Source organism: Prunus avium, chromosome 7 (assembly GCF_965620075.1).
Source record: "Prunus avium chromosome 7, drPruAviu1.hap1.1, whole genome shotgun sequence".
In the NCBI taxonomy this organism is placed as follows: domain Eukaryota; kingdom Viridiplantae; phylum Streptophyta; class Magnoliopsida; order Rosales; family Rosaceae; genus Prunus; species Prunus avium.
In genome coordinates this window covers 7,229,644-7,246,960 of record NC_142290.1, presented here as the reverse complement: position 1 = coordinate 7,246,960, position 17,317 = coordinate 7,229,644, and the positions used below count along the sequence as shown (strand labels likewise).

The 17,317-nt window shown below is 38.3% G+C and overlaps 3 protein-coding genes and 3 pseudogenes across 3 annotated transcripts; 2 read left to right on the top strand and 4 right to left on the bottom strand.

The window, feature by feature from the left end:
* Nucleotides 1-875: 875 nt before the first annotated feature.
* LOC148292939 (uncharacterized) lies at nt 876-3,441 on the top strand (annotated as a pseudogene).
* A 198-nt stretch (nt 3,442-3,639) lies between these two features.
* LOC148292938 (DNA repair protein XRCC3 homolog pseudogene) lies at nt 3,640-4,552 on the bottom strand (annotated as a pseudogene).
* Nucleotides 4,553-7,466: 2,914 nt separating this feature from the next.
* LOC148292937 (uncharacterized) lies at nt 7,467-8,066 on the top strand (annotated as a pseudogene).
* Nucleotides 8,067-11,471: 3,405 nt separating this feature from the next.
* Nucleotides 11,472-14,150, bottom strand: LOC148292936 (uncharacterized). Its single transcript, XM_088255982.1, has 5 exons — nt 13,803-14,150; nt 12,434-12,518; nt 12,228-12,323; nt 11,695-12,143; nt 11,472-11,613 (listed from the first exon to the last, which is right to left on the bottom strand). Exons 1-5 carry the CDS (start codon nt 14,129-14,131, stop codon nt 11,472-11,474), a joined length of 1,101 nt encoding a protein of 366 aa, XP_088112108.1. The 5' UTR covers nt 14,132-14,150.
* A 251-nt stretch (nt 14,151-14,401) lies between these two features.
* Nucleotides 14,402-15,116, bottom strand: LOC148292935 (uncharacterized). Its single transcript, XM_088244510.1, has 3 exons — nt 15,033-15,116; nt 14,787-14,984; nt 14,402-14,674 (listed from the first exon to the last, which is right to left on the bottom strand). Exons 1-3 carry the CDS (start codon nt 15,057-15,059, stop codon nt 14,402-14,404), a joined length of 498 nt encoding a protein of 165 aa, XP_088100636.1. The 5' UTR covers nt 15,060-15,116.
* Nucleotides 15,117-15,206: 90 nt separating this feature from the next.
* LOC148292934 (uncharacterized) lies at nt 15,207-16,019 on the bottom strand. The gene has a single exon (XM_088244509.1). It carries the CDS (start codon nt 16,017-16,019, stop codon nt 15,207-15,209), a length of 813 nt encoding a protein of 270 aa, XP_088100635.1.
* Between the last annotated feature and the right edge of the window lie 1,298 nt (nt 16,020-17,317).

The following is a 17,317-nucleotide window of genomic DNA, read 5'->3' as shown; positions in this document are numbered from 1 at the left end:
ATACACATACATAGAATATTGGGAAATAGCGGTATATACCCCCAATTTTATAATCTTAACTAAAAATACCACCCCCCTAAACCCTAAACCCTAATACCACCCCCCCACCCCCCCCCCCCCCCCCCCAAATATTTGTACAACTATCACCTATAAATATAAAATTATTGTCCACTTATTGCTGAATTTTCACAACTTCAGAAATTTTGTTCTCTCTTAGGTCACTCAGCTCTCTCTCTCTCTCTGGCACAGCTCTCTTTCTGTTTGGTTTCTGTCTAAAGCAGCTCGTTGTGTCTCTCTTGGCTCTCTCTGTGTCTAGCGCAACTCTGTGTCTCTCTCTTTGCTCTCTTTCTCATAGCGCAGCTCTTTCTCTCTCTAGCTTCGTTATGTATCTTTCTCCCTCTATTCGGTCTCTTGCTCTCTGTTTGGAATCGCGAACCCCTCCCTTTAGGTATGTCTTCTGAATAGCTGCTTGCAACCTTGAAGCTTTAGTGGATTGCCGACCTCGAAAAGGTAGTGTTGATGGTTATTTTCTTAAAATTAGTGGGATTATGTGAAATGGGTTATATTTTGATTGTTTGGGTTTGTGATAAATTCGTTTTGGCTTTAATTGCTTTGGGTTAGGTTTTGTTGAATAGTCATGCTCAGTCATCTGGGTTTGTACCAATTGCACTTAGATTGGTCTGGATATGTGAATCTTGAAACTTGGGATTTTCCATTTGATGTAGTATATCTGTATAGTGTGATTGCTGATGTGTTACTGTTGTACTGCAGTTGCGTTCCTCTTATTTCACTGTCGTATTGCTGTTATGTTGATGTTATATTGCTATTATATTGCTTTTATATTGTTGTTATATTGCTATTGTATTGTATGGTTATTGTGGTTATATTGTGTTAATGAAATGTTGTTTTGTCATGGTCAGAAATGGAGACAATTGTTATTCTCGTGTGCTACAATGGAAAATGGGTCACCTCGAAGAAGATGTGCAAATACGAAGGGGGTGAGTCAAAAGACTTAATAGTTCCACGGACCATTAAATTTGCTGAAGTGTTGGACCGTGTGCATCAGATTCGTAATACAAACGGCAGGGAAGACAAGGTTAGCTTAAAATTCTCAGTTTTGGTGGCCTCGAATGAGTGGAAGCACATAAAGATTGAGGACGATGATGATGTCAAATTTTTTATGAAGTACAATTGTGAGGTAACACCTTCAAAACTAGCTCCCTTACTCGTGAGTATAGAAGATAAAGGACTGAGAAATGATGTAGTTGATAGTATGCATATGACGACAGATAGTAGTCGGATGGGTCGTTCTTCAGTTGGCATTGTTGAAAGCAATCAAGTAACTTGGAATAATACAAATGGCACTGATGTGGGAGGTGAAATAGGGACAGATTTTATGGATATGATTGATTTTAGCGAGGTGGATCAGATGCATGGTGGTGATAATGGTACTGAAAGAAATGAAGTGTCAGTGTACTCTGCCCCTCCTATTTTGGGCTGCTTGAACACATCTGCCCAACTGCCAATAATGCGTTTAGGAGGAGAATCTGAACCCATTCGTGAACATTATTCGAATGAAATAGGTGAACAGAACCGGTACAATGAAGCCGGTGTAAATGATGGAGAAGCATATTTGGATGGGGGATTTTCGCGAAGTCATTGGAATCCGAAAATTACAGTTGGGCAAATTTTCTCTACTAAGAAAGCATTGTTGACGGAGTTACAGTTGATGGCATTAAGAGGCCACTTTGAATTTAAGGTGCAATCGTCTTGCACTAAGAGGTTGGTTGTGGTTTGTTGTCAACGTCCATGCCCATGGCGAGTCCAAGCATCGAGATTTGGAGATAACAGCTTCATGATTGTGAGGTGTACAACTGTCCATAAATGTGATTTGAGGGTTGTAAGTGACAATCATCGTCAAGCAACTGCAGCACTTGTAGCCACTTCATTTAAAAGGAAGTTTAAGGATTCTCGGACAATATACACACCAAGTGACATTATGAGAGATGTGAAACACAACTTTGGTTTCAGCATCCATTATTCGAAAGCTTGGAAAGCAAGGGAGTTAGCTCTATTGTCCATTAGAGGATCAGCGGAGGAGGCATATTATATCCTTCCAGCTTATTGCTATGAATTAGAGCGTATGAATCCCGGCACAAAAACACACATCCAAACTGATGAGAACAATCACTTTGTGTATTTATTTATGGCGGTTGGCGCATGTATTAGAGGGTTTCGTTCTTCCATGCGCCCAGTGATAGCCGTGGATGCCACTCATTTAAAATCCAAGTACAAGGGTGTTATGTTTGTAGCAAATGCATTTGATGGTAATCGAAATATATATCCTCTTGCTTTTGGGATCGGGGATTTGGAGACGGATGCATCATGGCATTGGTTTTTCACTAAACTTCATGAAGCCATTGGTGAGTGTCCCAATCTTGTTATTATTTCTGATCGCAATGTTAGCATAGAGAATGTGTGGAACAAAGTTTTTCCAACGGCGCAACATGGCATATGCTTTTATCATATGAAGGGGAACATGAAACGCACTTGCAAGTTGAAAAAGCGTGATCACATACTTATGAACTTTGAGAAGGCTGCGAAATCTTATTCCATTGCTGAATTTGATTGTCATTTTCGCAAGATCAAGCGAAAGGAACATGTTGCTCAATATCTTGAAGACGCAGGGTTACATAAGTGGTCTAGAGCTCACATGGATGGACGCCGCTAAAATGTAATGACAACAAATATTGTGGAGTCAATCAACTCAGTCCTTAGGTTTGCAAGGATGATGCCAGTGGTTCATTTGATAGGGGAAATTATGAATCTCCTTGTGAAATGGTTCACCGAACGTCGTGACTTGGCTTTGAATTGCACAACAACATTGTGCCCCAATTTTGGAGAGAAGAAGTTGAGGAACAGGTTGGAGGATGCTGCAAGGATGAATGTGGTTAAAAGTAAATAATGCACAGTATAATGTTTTGGACGGTTATATGGACGGCCTCATAGATTTGACGAACAACAGTTGTAGTTGTAGAAAGTTTCAGCTTGAGCAGCTACCTTGCAAGCATGTAGTTGCAGTTTGCCGCTTCTTGAAAGTAAATGTATACTCAAAGGCTTCTCGGTATTACACTCGAAAAACTTGGATGGATGCTTATTCGGATAGCATCTACCCGGTACAGCCTCACGGAAGGTGGGATATTCCTGAAGATGTTCGAAGTCAAGTTGTGCTGCCTCCCATGGCAAGGGTCATGCCAGGCAGACGAAAGAAGTTAAGAATTCCCTCGCACGGAGAGGGCACCATTACAAGAAAGTGCTCAAGGTGTGGTTCCGGAGGCCACAATAAAAGCACCTGTAAAAACAATATTCCATTGCGCAATGTATCTTAGACAATATGATTTGTGTTGCTTTGGTAGGTCATGTAAACTTTACTTTTATTTGTGGTGGGTTTCATGTTATGTTGAATGGGAATTGTTTTAAATTTGCATAATTTGGGTTGCATTGCTACAGCATGCTGTATTGCTTCCAGATTGCTATTGTATTGTACTTTTATTGCACTGGTATTGCTTCCAGATTGCTATTATAATTTGAGTGCGAAATTAAAGGGCCTGGAATGTAATTCCAAAATGATCCAAAACATTAAAGTTCTTAGAATTCCTTTATTACACAGTTACCCTGATACTCCGACTAAACCTTCTTTTCTGATTACAAATTCGGCGGATGCATAGGCCAGATGTGGGGCAAATACAAGGTGAAATGTCCTATGTGTTTGACTACATATAGTTGTTGAAGGAGCATTACGAATGTTAACCCCAATAGATTGCTCATGTCTTGCCAAGAACACTCTTGAATTTATGCAATGTGCCCAAGCCAGTCCCAAAGCTGGACTCACCCGTCTGCCTGATGTGTCCAGGGACTCCAAGTTTCCCAACCTCACCCCATTCACTCCATCATGTGGCCCAATAAAATCCACCACTTGGTTGGTGACAACCACCGCCAACCCAAACTTATTTGCTAAACCCTTCAATGTCCCAGATATGTTGAAGAACAATTCAGACTGCCGTTTCAAATCTCCCGGTGTTGTCTGATACTGTGATCGGAACAATGCAGCAATGGAATCAATGACAATGAGTTTGACAGGTAGGCGGGTGTGATCAATGACAATAAATGCTTCTATGTCTCCAAGGACATGGATGAGTTCTTGAGCATCGTGAACACCACGAACATATATGTCTTCCAATGGCTCCAACCTTATTAAGTTGGGGTATGATGCATGATAAAGGTTGCCTAGTTGTTGCAATCGACGAAATGAGAAGCTAAATTCTGTGAATATGTAGACGGAGGAGCCCCCTAGTCCGCCATGTGAGGGTGGGAGCTGAGCTCGTACCGTAAGTTGGAGACAAAGCTGCGTCTTCCCGGAACCACTCTCCCCTACCAATTCTGTTATGGAGTTGCAGGGTATCCCACCCCCCAAGCAGTGATCTAGTATTGGGCATCCAATGGATAATTTAGGGGTTGAAAGAGGAAGGAGCATGAGGTTTTAGGGTGTCATGTTTCTGTAATTTAGGGGGGGATGTGATGGTGCCACAAGGCATGCATTATATATATAGAGTTCATTTTGAAGGTCTGTAATGTAGGCCATATGTCTTTTAAGGGATGTATACTTCATCCTTTTTCCAGGTTGTAATTACTTTTTTTTTTTTTTTTCACCAAATTGTTGAGGACCAAATAATTTGAAAAACATTCTAATGCAGTACGTACTGTAATAGGATCATATTGTAACTCTATCATCTCTCTATTGTACTCTTATTGACATAATATTGCCATTATACGCTTGTTTATTGTATAGTTATTGCTGCTATATCGCCACTCAACTGGACACCGATAAACTGTATACGCACAAATACAAAAAGAGGCATGATCATTCCATAAAATCCTATTTCCAAACTTACATAATACAACAACAGGCCACCCCATGGTTACATAATACAAAAAGAGGCCACCTCATAGTTCCATTTCCCTGCTGTTGACAAATTCGAAGTTTGCATACTGTTCAAGTGCGGCGACCACAACCCATGAAATTCATGACCCCGCCCACAGTGATGTTGGCCCAGTTTCCTGCCGGATCCACTATTTTTGCAAACTTACGAAATAGTTCAAATCCCCTTTCCACTTGTTCTTGCTTCAACTTGGCCATTTCTTCTGATTCCTTGAATACCATAATTGCAGTGGTAGGGGCAATTTCAATATTTCCTTTGATTGCCTTTATATGTACGAGATGCATGCGGGCATGATAACGAGAGCGAATTGTGCGCTTTTTTATGACATCCCATCTAGCTTGGCCCTCCACAATTTTTGATACTATGTCTGCATGGAGATTTTTCCAAAACATGGTATTGCCTCGACATTGCTGCATGCCATGGACCAAGTCTGCAGTGAGTGAATTGGGTGACTTGGCTTCTGTTTCAGTCTCCCCTCCTTCAGTAATTGAAAGCGTTGGGTTTGGTGTGAGGTTATGGTCCATGGTCTTCGATATTTATTGTAGGCTGGTGTATGACTTAATTGGAAAAAAGGGGGACTAAATGTGATGGGAGTGAAATCAGTGGGGAAGGTAATGGCTGCAAGCAGGAGTTAATGTGATGGAAGCTTTCATTTCAAACAGCTGGGTTTATTAATATAGGCAGGTTTTAATGACCTGAAGTAACAGAGACAGTTAGTGGCGGGAGGGATTAGGGGGAGTCATTGGCGGGAGGGATTGGCGGGAGTCTTAGGCGGGATAGTATTGGGCGGGAGTTATTACCCAGTTGACTGTATGCCTTTTTGTAATATATTTCTATTTTGGATGTTCCGAAGTTGGTAATTTTCCCATTATGTAATTCAAATAAGGGATTTGCCTATTTGCCTAATTGATCAACTCATTCAAATTGACCAATATGGTTATTGTCTTATTTCTCATTTCAGCAATCTCAATTCGTTTCCATTTTTCCATTATTCATATTTTCCTATTTTCCATGTGTCATCCAATTATGCAATTATCAAATTATCCATTTTTTCATTATTTGTGCCTATTTTTTCCTATTTCGCAATTTCCCAAGTTTCCTTTTGTTCTATTTCCAGTTTTCCAATTTTTCAATGTTCCTATTTTCCCATTATGTAATTAAAAAAAGTTGCCTACTTTGCCTAATTGAGAAAGTAATTAAAATTGTCCAATATGGTAATTGTCTTATTTCCCATTTCCACAATTTCAATTCGTTTCCAATTTTCCTTTTTTCCATGTGTCCCTGTTTCCTATTTCCATTTATCCAATTTTCAGTTTTTGTCCAATTATCCAATTGTTCTATTAACCAATTTTCTTTTTTCCAATTGCCCTATTTTCTAAGTTTTCTATTTTTCCTATTTCCAATTTTCCAATTTTCCAATTTTCCAATTTGCTAACTTTCCTTTTGTTCTATTTCCTATTTTGCTATTTTCCAAGTTGCCTTATTTGCTATTTTTCAATTATCCAGGTATCCAATAGTCCAATTTTCCAATTTTCCAATTTGCGAATTTGCCTATTTTCCAAGTGTCCTTTTTTCCTATTTCCTATTTCCTATTTCCAATTTTCCAATTTTCCTTTTTTCCAATTTTCATGTTTTCAGAGTTTCCTTTTTTTCCTTTTTCCTATTTTCCAAGTTTCCTTTTCTTCAATTTCGAATTTCGAATTTTCCAATTTTCCAAGTTGCTTTATTTTCCAATTACCCAATTTTCCAATTTCCTATTTTCCAACTGTCCTTTTTTCCTTTTTCCAATTTTCCAATTTTCCAAGTGTCCTTTTATCCTATTCCTAGTTTCCTCTTTCCAATTTTCCAATTTTCCAATTTTCAAAGTTTCCATTTTTTCGTATTTCCGATTTTCCAATTTACCAATTTTCCTTTTCTTCTATTTTCAATTTTCCAATTTTCCAAGTTTCCTTATTTCCCAATTTCCAAGTTTGCACTTTTGCACTTTTGCTATTTTGCTATTTTGCAATTTTGCAATTTCCCATTAAGGTTTGCTTTTTTTCGTTTGTAAGCCAATTTTATTGTTGTTAATGTAATGTTGTACTGCTGTAAATTACAGCCAAGGAGTTAATGGTGTAGTTTGCAATCCCATCAATTTAATGCACCAACAAAATACCCAATATATGAACCTTCGTATATATAACTGCAACATAGGCAGCTTAATTAACGGGAAAGGTAAACATTCATATCAGTCTGACTCAAAGGCAAAGGCAAACAGTCATATCAGTACTTCATATCAGTCTTACTCAAAGGCAAGCATTCTCCACATTCATATCAGTACTTCATATCAGTCTTACTCAAACGCAAACATTCTCCACTAAAGCTAACCATATTGTCGTTTACAACTTCAGACAGAATCTACGTTTATTTGTTTTGTTGTAGTCGGCAGCTGTGAATTGTAGTACTTCAATACTTCAATACTTGAAGATGTTGGATGTACGGCCTCCAAACGAGCAAGTGAGTTACCCGGGGGACATGCCGTGGCATGTGCCATTCCCATCTCCACCGCTGACTCCCAATGATGATCCCACTTCATCTGGAAGTGAGGCCGACAGCACTGATCCCCTTGACAAAATCTGTGCCGTGAAGCAGGAGCTCCAATATTTCTCTAAGGCAACAGATTGGTGGGAGAGCAAATGTGATCTTGATGGCCAAGTGATGGGAAACTTGGCCAACAAGTTGAACAAAGCATTTGCTGGAGAAGTGAAGCAAACTCTAAAAGCAAAAAGTCGAAGCAAAAAGTTAGAGTCGTTGAAGTTGAAATTGGAACAGCGATAGAAAGATGCCGTCGAAAAATTCACAAAATCTGAAGAATATAACCATGAAATGGTTGAATGTTTCAACAACGGCTTCGAAATGTTCCGAGATTATGCTTCGGTCATCTCACCAAACTACAATTGGAGTGAAATTGATGTAGCTGCTGTGTGGGATGTGCTGAATATGGGTGCTGAGGGAATACCTCATCATAGTCTCGTGCGTGCAGCGAGGACAAAGAACAAAGACATGGATCTTTTGATGGACCTGTAGTAAGGGTGAGTGCTGCTTCAGTTCATCTGACCCGAGTACATGGATCTTTTGTTGCCTTCGTTTTCCCTTCGCGGGATAGTATTGTTAAGGTTCGGGGGCGATTTGTTTTGCATCTGTGAAATGTACTGTAATGGATGTGTGTGTATTGTATGTACATTTACTTAATATTGCTGTTATATTGCGTGTATATTGCTTAATATTGACTTTGTATTGCATATATAGTGTATGAATATTGCCACTTATTGGATGTATAGTGTAAAACTATTGCTACCGTATCATCCATATATTGCTCCCGTATTGGCTCTATAGTGGATGTATATTGGTCTGATATTGCTATTATATCGTATGTCAATGGCATTTGGTCTAATAACACTCCACTTCGTTCAAAGTAATCCTGATTTCAAATATCACGGACACGACAATTGTTATCCATCCTTATATTTCCCAAGTTTCCTTTTGTTCTATTTCCAATTTTCCAATTTTTCAATGTTCCTATTTTCCCATTATGTAATGAAAAAAAGTTGCCTGCTTTGGCTAATTGAGAAAGTAATTAATATTGTCCAATATGGTAATTGTCTTATTTCCCATTTGCACAATTTCAATTCGTTTCCAATTTTCCTTTTTTCCATGTGTCCCTGTTTCCTATTTCCATTTATCCAATTTTCAGTTTTTGTCCAATTATCCAATTGTTCTATTAACCAATTTTCTTTTTTCCAATTGCCCTATTTTCTAAGTTTCCTTTTTTTCCTATTTCCAATTTTCCAATTTTCCAATTTGCTAACTTTCCTTTTGTTCTATTTCCTATTTCCTATTTCCTTTTTCCAATTTTCCAATTTTCCTTTTTTCCAATTTTCATGTTTTCAGAGTTTCCTTTTTTTCCTTTTTCCAATTATCCAAGTTTCCTTTTGTTCAATTTCCAATTTCCAATTTTCCAATTTCCTATTTTCCTATTTTCCAAGTGTCCTTTTTTCCTTTTTCCAAGTGTCCTTTTATCGTATTTCCTACTTTCCTCTTTCCAATTTTCCAATTTTCCAAGTTTCCATTTTTTGGTTTTTCCAATTTTCCAATTTTCCAATTTTCATTTTCTTCTATATTTCCAATTTTTGAATTTTCCACGTTTCCTTATTTCCCATTTTCCAAGTTTGCAGTTTTGCTATTTTCCTATTTTCCTATTTTCCTATTTTCCAATTTTATTTTCTGAAATTCCCAATAAATGCTTAGTTACATAGTCCTATTTTGGGTTGAAATCCACAAATTCCAATTTCCCATTAAGGTTTGGTTTTTTCGTTTGTAAGCCATATTTATTGTTGTTAATGTAATGCTCTACTGCTGTAAATTACAGCCAATGAGTTAATGGTGTAGTTTGCAATCCCATCAATTTAATGCACCAACTAAATACCGAAGTACATGGATCTTTTGTTGCCTTCGTTTTCCCTTCGCGGGATAGTATTGTTAAAGCTTCGGTGGCGATTTGTTTTGCATGTGTAAAATGTAGTCTGTAATGGATGTGTATGTATCGTATGTAGAATCACTTAATATTGCTGTTATATTGCATGCTTAATATTGCCTTTGTATTGTATTGCTAGTGTATGCATATTGCCACCCTATTAGATGTATATTGTCATACTATTGCTATCGTATTATCCTTATATTGCCCTAATATTGTGTCTATAGTGTATGTATATTGGCCTCATATTGCTATTATATCGTATGTCAATGGCATTTGCTCAAATAAGTCTCCACTTCGTTCAAAACCAGGATGATTTTTGGCATGCTTGGGCCAAATACAACAGAAAAAAAAATCCATTCAAGCTTCTACAATGGAACGCACAATAACCGTTTTACATGTCCTTCCAAGACCAGTGTGAAGTATCCTCGGATGGTACCGTAGAACTCTAGGTCCATCCGGAATTTGATAGAAGAAAACTTATTCAGAATCTTTCATATTTGTAACCACTTTGCTTGTTCTCGGAGGAAGAAACAAAAATAATCATAATAATAAATGGTGTGATTTCAATTATTTCAAAAGATTGATGTCAATACTGTTTGTTTGACATTATAAGGGCATCTCTCACACAATTAAGCCCACAAAATAAACTAAACATGCTATAAGCTCCACAGTAATATTTACTTCATCTCTATAATCAGAATAATGGGGGGAAAAAAGCACGGCGAAATACATGAAATGAAAAACAACTCGGCAGTGACTGTGAGATTGTGTACATAAAACTTGGAACAACGTAACCAATTAAAGCTAAGGCATCTCATACGTATGCCTACAGAAATGGTCATCTTCTTTAGAATATTGCAATCAACACTTGGTTGAGACCGACCTGCAAAAACAACTGGGTTAAGTACAGAGATAGAGTTTATGAATGGCAGTTCCAGAATTAAGACCTATGTTGATTTGTAACTCCCACCGAGTCAGTTCATAGTGCCAAATGCAGCTATCTGGCACACAGATATGACAAGCAAAAGATCCCAAGAAAAAAAGCAAACTAAACAAGAAAAAAGAGGCATGCCATAAATGGGAACCTGAGCAGAAAGCATCACATAAGCATAGAAGCAGATTGGCTCCATTACAATGTTCAAGAATGATGTAAATACTAGATAAAAGAGTTCTTATTCAAACCTCAGCAGGTTTCTCAGTTTCATTCCTGGACCTTCAATATCGTCTTGCACAATAGCATCATTTGACTTCGTCAAACTTCCAGACAAAGACTCCGCAATTTCTTTTAGACCCTGCAACAAAGTGGCATGACTTAAATACAGAAGGAAACTAATCCAATATGCAAGATGAAAGACGAGTGATTGGTACCTGCTCCAGCTAAGATCAGCAAACACAGTATGAGGTTCCAAATTCCAATAACAACATAATGCTAAGCAGAAAAGTAGAATTGTTGCCGACATTATTTAAAACGAACTAAGTCAAAACTAAATTGAGAAATCTTAAGAAAGCTGTATGCTTCAGTAAGTCCACTAACAGATTCCCAGTGCAGGAAATGAAATTTACCTATATCACATAAATTGCAAACAAAACCACAGACACAAAATGTGAACAATGGCTACAAAAGCATCCATAAAGAGCAACAATATTTATATATGGAGGTGTACAAAATAGGTAACCTTCAAAATCGAAACAGTGTGTGTGCCATGTAAGGCAATTAGCCACTGCTTCTAGACTGTACAATATTACACCTCACAATATACAGCAGGGCCAAAGACCCGGGTTGCTACACATAATAACTAAACCTAGTAGCTTTAGCAAAAAGGCAGGAATTTCCAGCAAAGCATCCATGTCTGCATCTTCATATAAACGAGTTCCTGACATAATTAATGAGCACAGTGAATTCCCAAGTCCTAAGTCCACACTCAACTAAATTCACAGACATGAAGACATATACCTCATACATATGCCTCCCCCCTTAAACCCTCTATTGCAAGCTTCAGTCTGTGATATTTGGTCTTCAAAGGGTCAATTGTATGCAACGAAATCCCAGCACTGAGATGCTCCAAGAATTTTACGGTCATGATTCCGCAAGACGCACTGTCAAGCCAATAAGTTGGGAAATTAGAACTGCATTTATGTAAAATAGTTTCTAAACTCCACTAAATTCACAAACCTTACCCATCTCGTTGTTGTGGTACATCTCCAATTGTGCAAACTGAGAATGGCGTAAAGCTTGACATCTGCAGCCCCCTTTGCTTAACCTCTTCAAGCTCAGAAGCTTCATAAAAGTGCATATTGTACAGCACTTGTGGCAGCGTCTCGGCAATAGGGCGAAGCAGTCCAACCAGCTTCTTTGTGGCGGTAAAATCAGAGTACGAGTCATACACAGTTGCAGTATGATTGAGGAAATCAAGTTCGATTGCAACCCAGTTGGACAATTTCAGATTATATGGAAAATAGACCTTCCTAACTTTTGTCCAAGCTTGGCCATACCCGTGTTGCCACGTACCGCGCACATAGTGATGTATATTGTTCAGCTTGCTGGGTGTAAGGTCACTGATGTTTGAAGCAGCTGCCTTCTTCGCTCCACGTGTCTTGCCAGTCGCTTTGACCGGCTCTAGAAATTGCTGCACACATTGAAATGAAGCCATATTACATAATGACAACCAAAAGCAAATGAAGCAATGAATGTTAAATGGTAACATGTTTACCTGCAAGCAACAATCTGCCGTTGTCCACTGAGTTCCAAATACCAACGGATGCGCGAGTTGCCTTTTCCGGATGAGAAAGGTTGCCATGTCCAAGTGCTGAAAGTTCACGTATATAATATCAGCACAATTTCATACAACTGTACACTTAATAAAGGTTAGAAAACAATTGAAGTATCGTAATAAAGTAGAGAATTGTGTATTCTTACCCTTGAGCTAATCCATTCCGTATCATCGATCAGTTTGTAGAAAAAATCAGCGCCCACCGAACATGATTCCAGCTGCACCTCCGCACTACAAGAGGCAAAAACGTAAATTCCCGATCAGAACTTAGGTGGTAACAGTTTTCACAACATATATAAAATAATATTGTCCCATTTAAAATAACAGTTTTCAGAACTTAGGCAAAAACGTAAATTCCCATTTAAAATCGTTTATATTGTAAAATAATAGTCGTATACATGCTGTCAAATTATACTATAAGCACATTGGGCCGTGAGCAATCAATAACGTGGCCGTCATGCGGAGGCCCTACGGGCATAAGTTGAAATCCGGCTACAGTCCGGCTACAATGAGGGAGTTATATATGGCCCTTATGTCAGACAAATATAGAATTGACTTATATGTAGCAATTAGGTGAGACAAATATAGAATTCTTGCTAAGTACGAAGCTACTTCACTAGGGAGTGGAATAATTTTGCCTCAATTGTAACAAAACTTTCAAATTCTATATATACATATGAAGAAACATGATAAAACAGGAAACAAAAAACTTGTTAGATTTTATCTCCATGTTTTAGTGGCCAATCATCTTGACTTTATTTGTCTCCATTTTTGTCCCCTTGAGCACCAATTGAGAATTCTTAGGTAAACTACTTATCTCTATTTGTTTCTCCACTTGAAATTGTAACGACAACCAAGCAATTGTATTTGTCTTCTATTTCAACTTTGTTTTTCTTCACTTCAAATGTGACCATAAGTTCAATTCTTTGTTCGAGTAATAATTTGTTTTAGATTAAGAAACTCTTTGAACACATAACCATAATCCAAGAGGTAACTGCCATATACACTTTAAAAACATCCTCGACTGCATTAATATTTTTTGTTATGAATAGAAACGTTTTATTGATAATCAAGAGGAAAAGACATCGACTAAACAATGAAAAGGAAAACTCCAGAACAACTAAAGAAAATCTAGGCAGCTATGTCTGAAGATAAAACACTGAGGAAAGACACTAGTAGAGTCGAGGAACATGAGGAACATAACATGGAGGAGAAGACCAGATGCCATGGGCGGAAGGAGCCGCTATTACAACCCCTTCTAAATCTCTGTTATTGTCTTCTTTTGAGTCTAAATTTTATAATAATAAACTACAATTCAAAATTTCTTACTACCTATATTTAACAAAATACATTTAACAGCAGCAGTCAATATTTTTTTGCTTTAACAAAGTCTGAATTTTGTTCATCACAAATATACACATGTATATTAAAGCGAACTTGGTAATTCTCTCATTTCTATATCGGCACATACTAGCATAACATGAAGATTGGATTTTGAAGGTAAAGAATCCTAACCTGATCTCGTTTTTCCAGCCAATGCAAAACTCCATTACTGCCTTCACATCTTCAATGGGAAGGGGTTTTGATGGATCAAAATATGGCGGGGTTTCAGTCGCATCCGACACACTCATCGTCCTCTTCTTCCTCAACGGATCAGTAAATGGACTACACAAAGTGTGGGACGGACGCTTCTGTCTACAGCCTTTACCTTTCTCTTCTTTTGTTTCAACACTTTTAGACCCTTCTCCATCACCAGCCATACTCACTTTCGGTATACTTGGAGGATTGATCGGACCTCCCGATGCCATACTATCACTTATTTTCCAATCTTCTAACAAAAACATCAGTCTTTTGCAGATTTCGTCACACCCAGCCACATCTTCCGGGGTAGGCAGCTTCTCGACTTGTGCATGCTCAGCTGCTTCATGCACTTCTAAGTGAGGAACGGAAGTGACAATTTCTGCCTCTTCGACTACCAAGGCTGCGGATGGTTCGGCTCCATCACCGGGGCTTTTTGTTTCCATTGCTGCCGGTTCTATATGCGGACTACCATAGTCATGTAATGGTCCTTCATTCATATGAGGACTACGGAGGTCCTCATGTCCTTCCCCACCCTAATTCAACCCACTATTTATTTTTTTCAGCTGCTCTATCTCCCCCTTGAAATAATGTTCCATGGAAGCTAGGGTCTTGGCAAAATCCTCCACTGACTGTTTATATTTTGCAGACTCTGTTTCACGTTTCAAGGACTCCGTCCGTACAATTTCTTCCAATTGATGCACTCTCTTGCGAAGTCCTCGATTCGAAGCGGCTACTTTGGCCAATTCATCCTTTGTCCTTTCAAAGTCACGCTTCAAAGTGCGTAAATGAGTGGACGCGACTTTACCCTGCATTAAGTTATAATGCAAATGTTACAATATTTCGAAAATATTTCCCATGAACAGCAGTTTTTTTCCTATGGTATTATGACGTATATATTGAAAAAAAAGTAATGCTTGCCTTAGAAGACGATGGAAGGCTAGCAATTTCAGCAATGTCCTCATCTTTTTCTTGCACAGAGGCAGAAGTGCTGGTTTTTGGTTCTTCGTCATCGCCAATCAACTCAACAACTTCTTCAGTGTCATCAACATTGTCACCCCAACTCCAATACGGCTGCTGCTTCTCAATTACAGATGGGCGGAGAGGTTGCACATCAACCTGCAATTTACAGAGACAAAAAACATTAGTATTATTAACAGAACTAACCTCTGCATTTTCAAAGACTTGGCTCATTACTTCGTGAAAACGAGGCAAACTATTGATTCTCCATTGTAGTATACGAGGGACTTGGGCATTCTGTTCGCGCACAACGATATGCAATGCAGCGAATGCTGGAAACACCTCAAAAGCCCATATCTGTTTTCAAGAAAAATATATCAATCACTGTAAACAAAGTAAATGGAACTTATACATAAACGGATATTTCCTCACCTGAAGTGCAAAGCCAAATCCTTTTATATGGTACTCCCTTGGTCTACCACTTGCCATTGTCTTGGATTGCTTTGCTGATTTTTTGGTTTTTAAGGCTTTCTGGGGCACTTTGACTCGCTGGTACTCTGCGCACAGTGCCCTCAACAATGACGAATTTGTCTTGGCATATGACACAGCACCCCACGGATACTTCTGGAAGTCTTCAACATCTTCGGCCAATTTCAAGTAGCGCATGTCAATGTTGACATGCTTTTCACTGCCCAACAGCACAAACACAGCGAAATATAAAACCCCAAACTTGAAGACGTCCTCCTCATCACTGCAGTCGATGAAGGCTTGTTCGAGTTCGGAAAGGCTGACCGTTTTATTGTTGCAGAAATACTTCTTCTTCAATGAGCAGTTGTCATTAGTTGCAGTCGGAATGAAGGGAAGCTTTCCAAATTGCAGCCCTATGATGACGCAAAACTGCTGCGCTGTGAACTGTATGACCTTGTTGCCAACGATGAATTTGATCCCGTTGACTTGAGAAACTGTCCTCGGGTCTGCCTTTCTCAACAACAAGCCATGGATAATTTGTGTTGTCCACTTCAGGTCCTCAATTACTAACAAATGGCCAAAACAACTGTCCTTGAACCTTTGTAACTGTTGCCCACTAAATTTGTCCTTAATTGTACAGATCGCTGTTTTTGTATGGGAAAAGGTCAACGCCTTTCCCTGGATTTTTTCATCCGCAGCAATAATCAACTTTGCTTTCGAGACCATATTTCCCTACACACCACCATTATACAAATAATTTCAAGCCTTTTAAATATACACAATTACAAGCAATAAACACACAATACAGATGCATCTCATGGCAATATGCACAAGATATATCAGTGATAAACCTACAATACAGCCCCAATAGAACTTTATATGCATTTAATGTTTGTTCACCAATGGCCCATGACAGAAAAAATACAAATTCATTGTACCTTCAACCCTTATCTTTTCTCTCCACAAGTCTTGCTCTTATATTTTCCCATTTCCTTCTCTTATATTTTCCAATTTCCTTATGTTATATTTTCTGTCCACAAGCCGTGCTCTTATATTTTCCCACGTCCTTCTCTTATATTTTATCTTCAAAAGGCTTCCTACAAAAGTTTTTCCCATTTCATACACCTACAAGTGCAAAAAATGGGAAAAACTTTTGACTACAAAGTAACTACGGAGTGAAGTGAAGTGAAGCCTATCGTCGGATTTGACACAAGGGGGTAATAATGACACATTGTGCAGAAAAACATCATTTTATTTGAAAGAAACAATGTAATTCGTAAGCAGTGAACAGTGTGGATATCAAAGATAATTTAATCCCAATTGCCATTATTTAAACCTCAAACTAAATATGTTGTGTATTCCAGGTTGATTCAGACATTGTTACATGTCAATAAATCAAGAAGCTGCGTTACGTAACCACAAAAAGCATGCTGAGAAATGAGAGGCATCACAAAAAACAGAAATCTAACCTCAGGGAGTCTGACAACAAAATATTTTATGTAGTCCCGTCCGCTATTCTTTACAATATTCTCCAAAAGATAAAGTTATGGTGACTTCTGCTCACTAGAAACCTGCAAATTAGTTTCTACAATTAGATACTAAACACTAGTTACATCCAATATTGTTTGAACAAATAAGTGACTGATAAACCAAAGGCCTAACACGAAAATGCTTCCCGAATGAGAAGGGAAATGGGAAGGAGAAGCTATTTCAGTATAGGCTCTTCAAATCCATTTAAAAGATAGCACAAGCAACACATCTGCAGGTACTGTAACTTCTAAACTAGCCCATTGTGCACCCAAAACTAATATACATCCCCGCATATGGTTCTTTGCCCTTTGTTTACACATTCAATATTCATCCCCAAACTGAAATTCCAAATAATCACAACAGAATATGAAAAACAAAGATAACTTATCCATATCCAATATGCAAGCCCTAAACTTATCAATGACGTGTTTGTTTCACTGCCGTACAATGTATAGCCCAAATTACTTTCAAAGACGTACATTTAAAACAAGTCA

Excerpts from the sequence above, each read along its gene's own strand:
- LOC148292936 (XM_088255982.1), bottom strand. The coding sequence starts at position 14,131 with ATGTTTTTGTTAGAAGATTGGAAAATAAGTGATAGTATGGCATCGGGA. Across the intron at positions 12,144-12,227 it reads CGGCAGATTGTTGCTTGCAG|CAATTTCTAGAGCCGGTCAA; the intron begins GTAAACATGTTA and ends CAATGTGTGCAG. Across the intron at positions 11,614-11,694 it reads GTACCACAACAACGAGATGG|TGCGTCTTGCGGAATCATGA; the intron begins GTAAGGTTTGTG and ends TTGGCTTGACAG.
- LOC148292935 (XM_088244510.1), bottom strand. The coding sequence starts at position 15,059 with ATGAGCCAAGTCTTTGAAAATGCAGAG. Across the intron at positions 14,985-15,032 it reads AAGTCTTTGAAAATGCAGAG|GTTGATGTGCAACCTCTCCG; the intron begins GTTAGTTCTGTT and ends TGTAAATTGCAG. Across the intron at positions 14,675-14,786 it reads GCCTTCCATCGTCTTCTAAG|GGTAAAGTCGCGTCCACTCA; the intron begins GCAAGCATTACT and ends AACTTAATGCAG.
- LOC148292934 (XM_088244509.1), bottom strand. The coding sequence starts at position 16,019 with ATGGTCTCGAAAGCAAAGTTGATTATTGCTGCGGATGAAAAAATCCAG.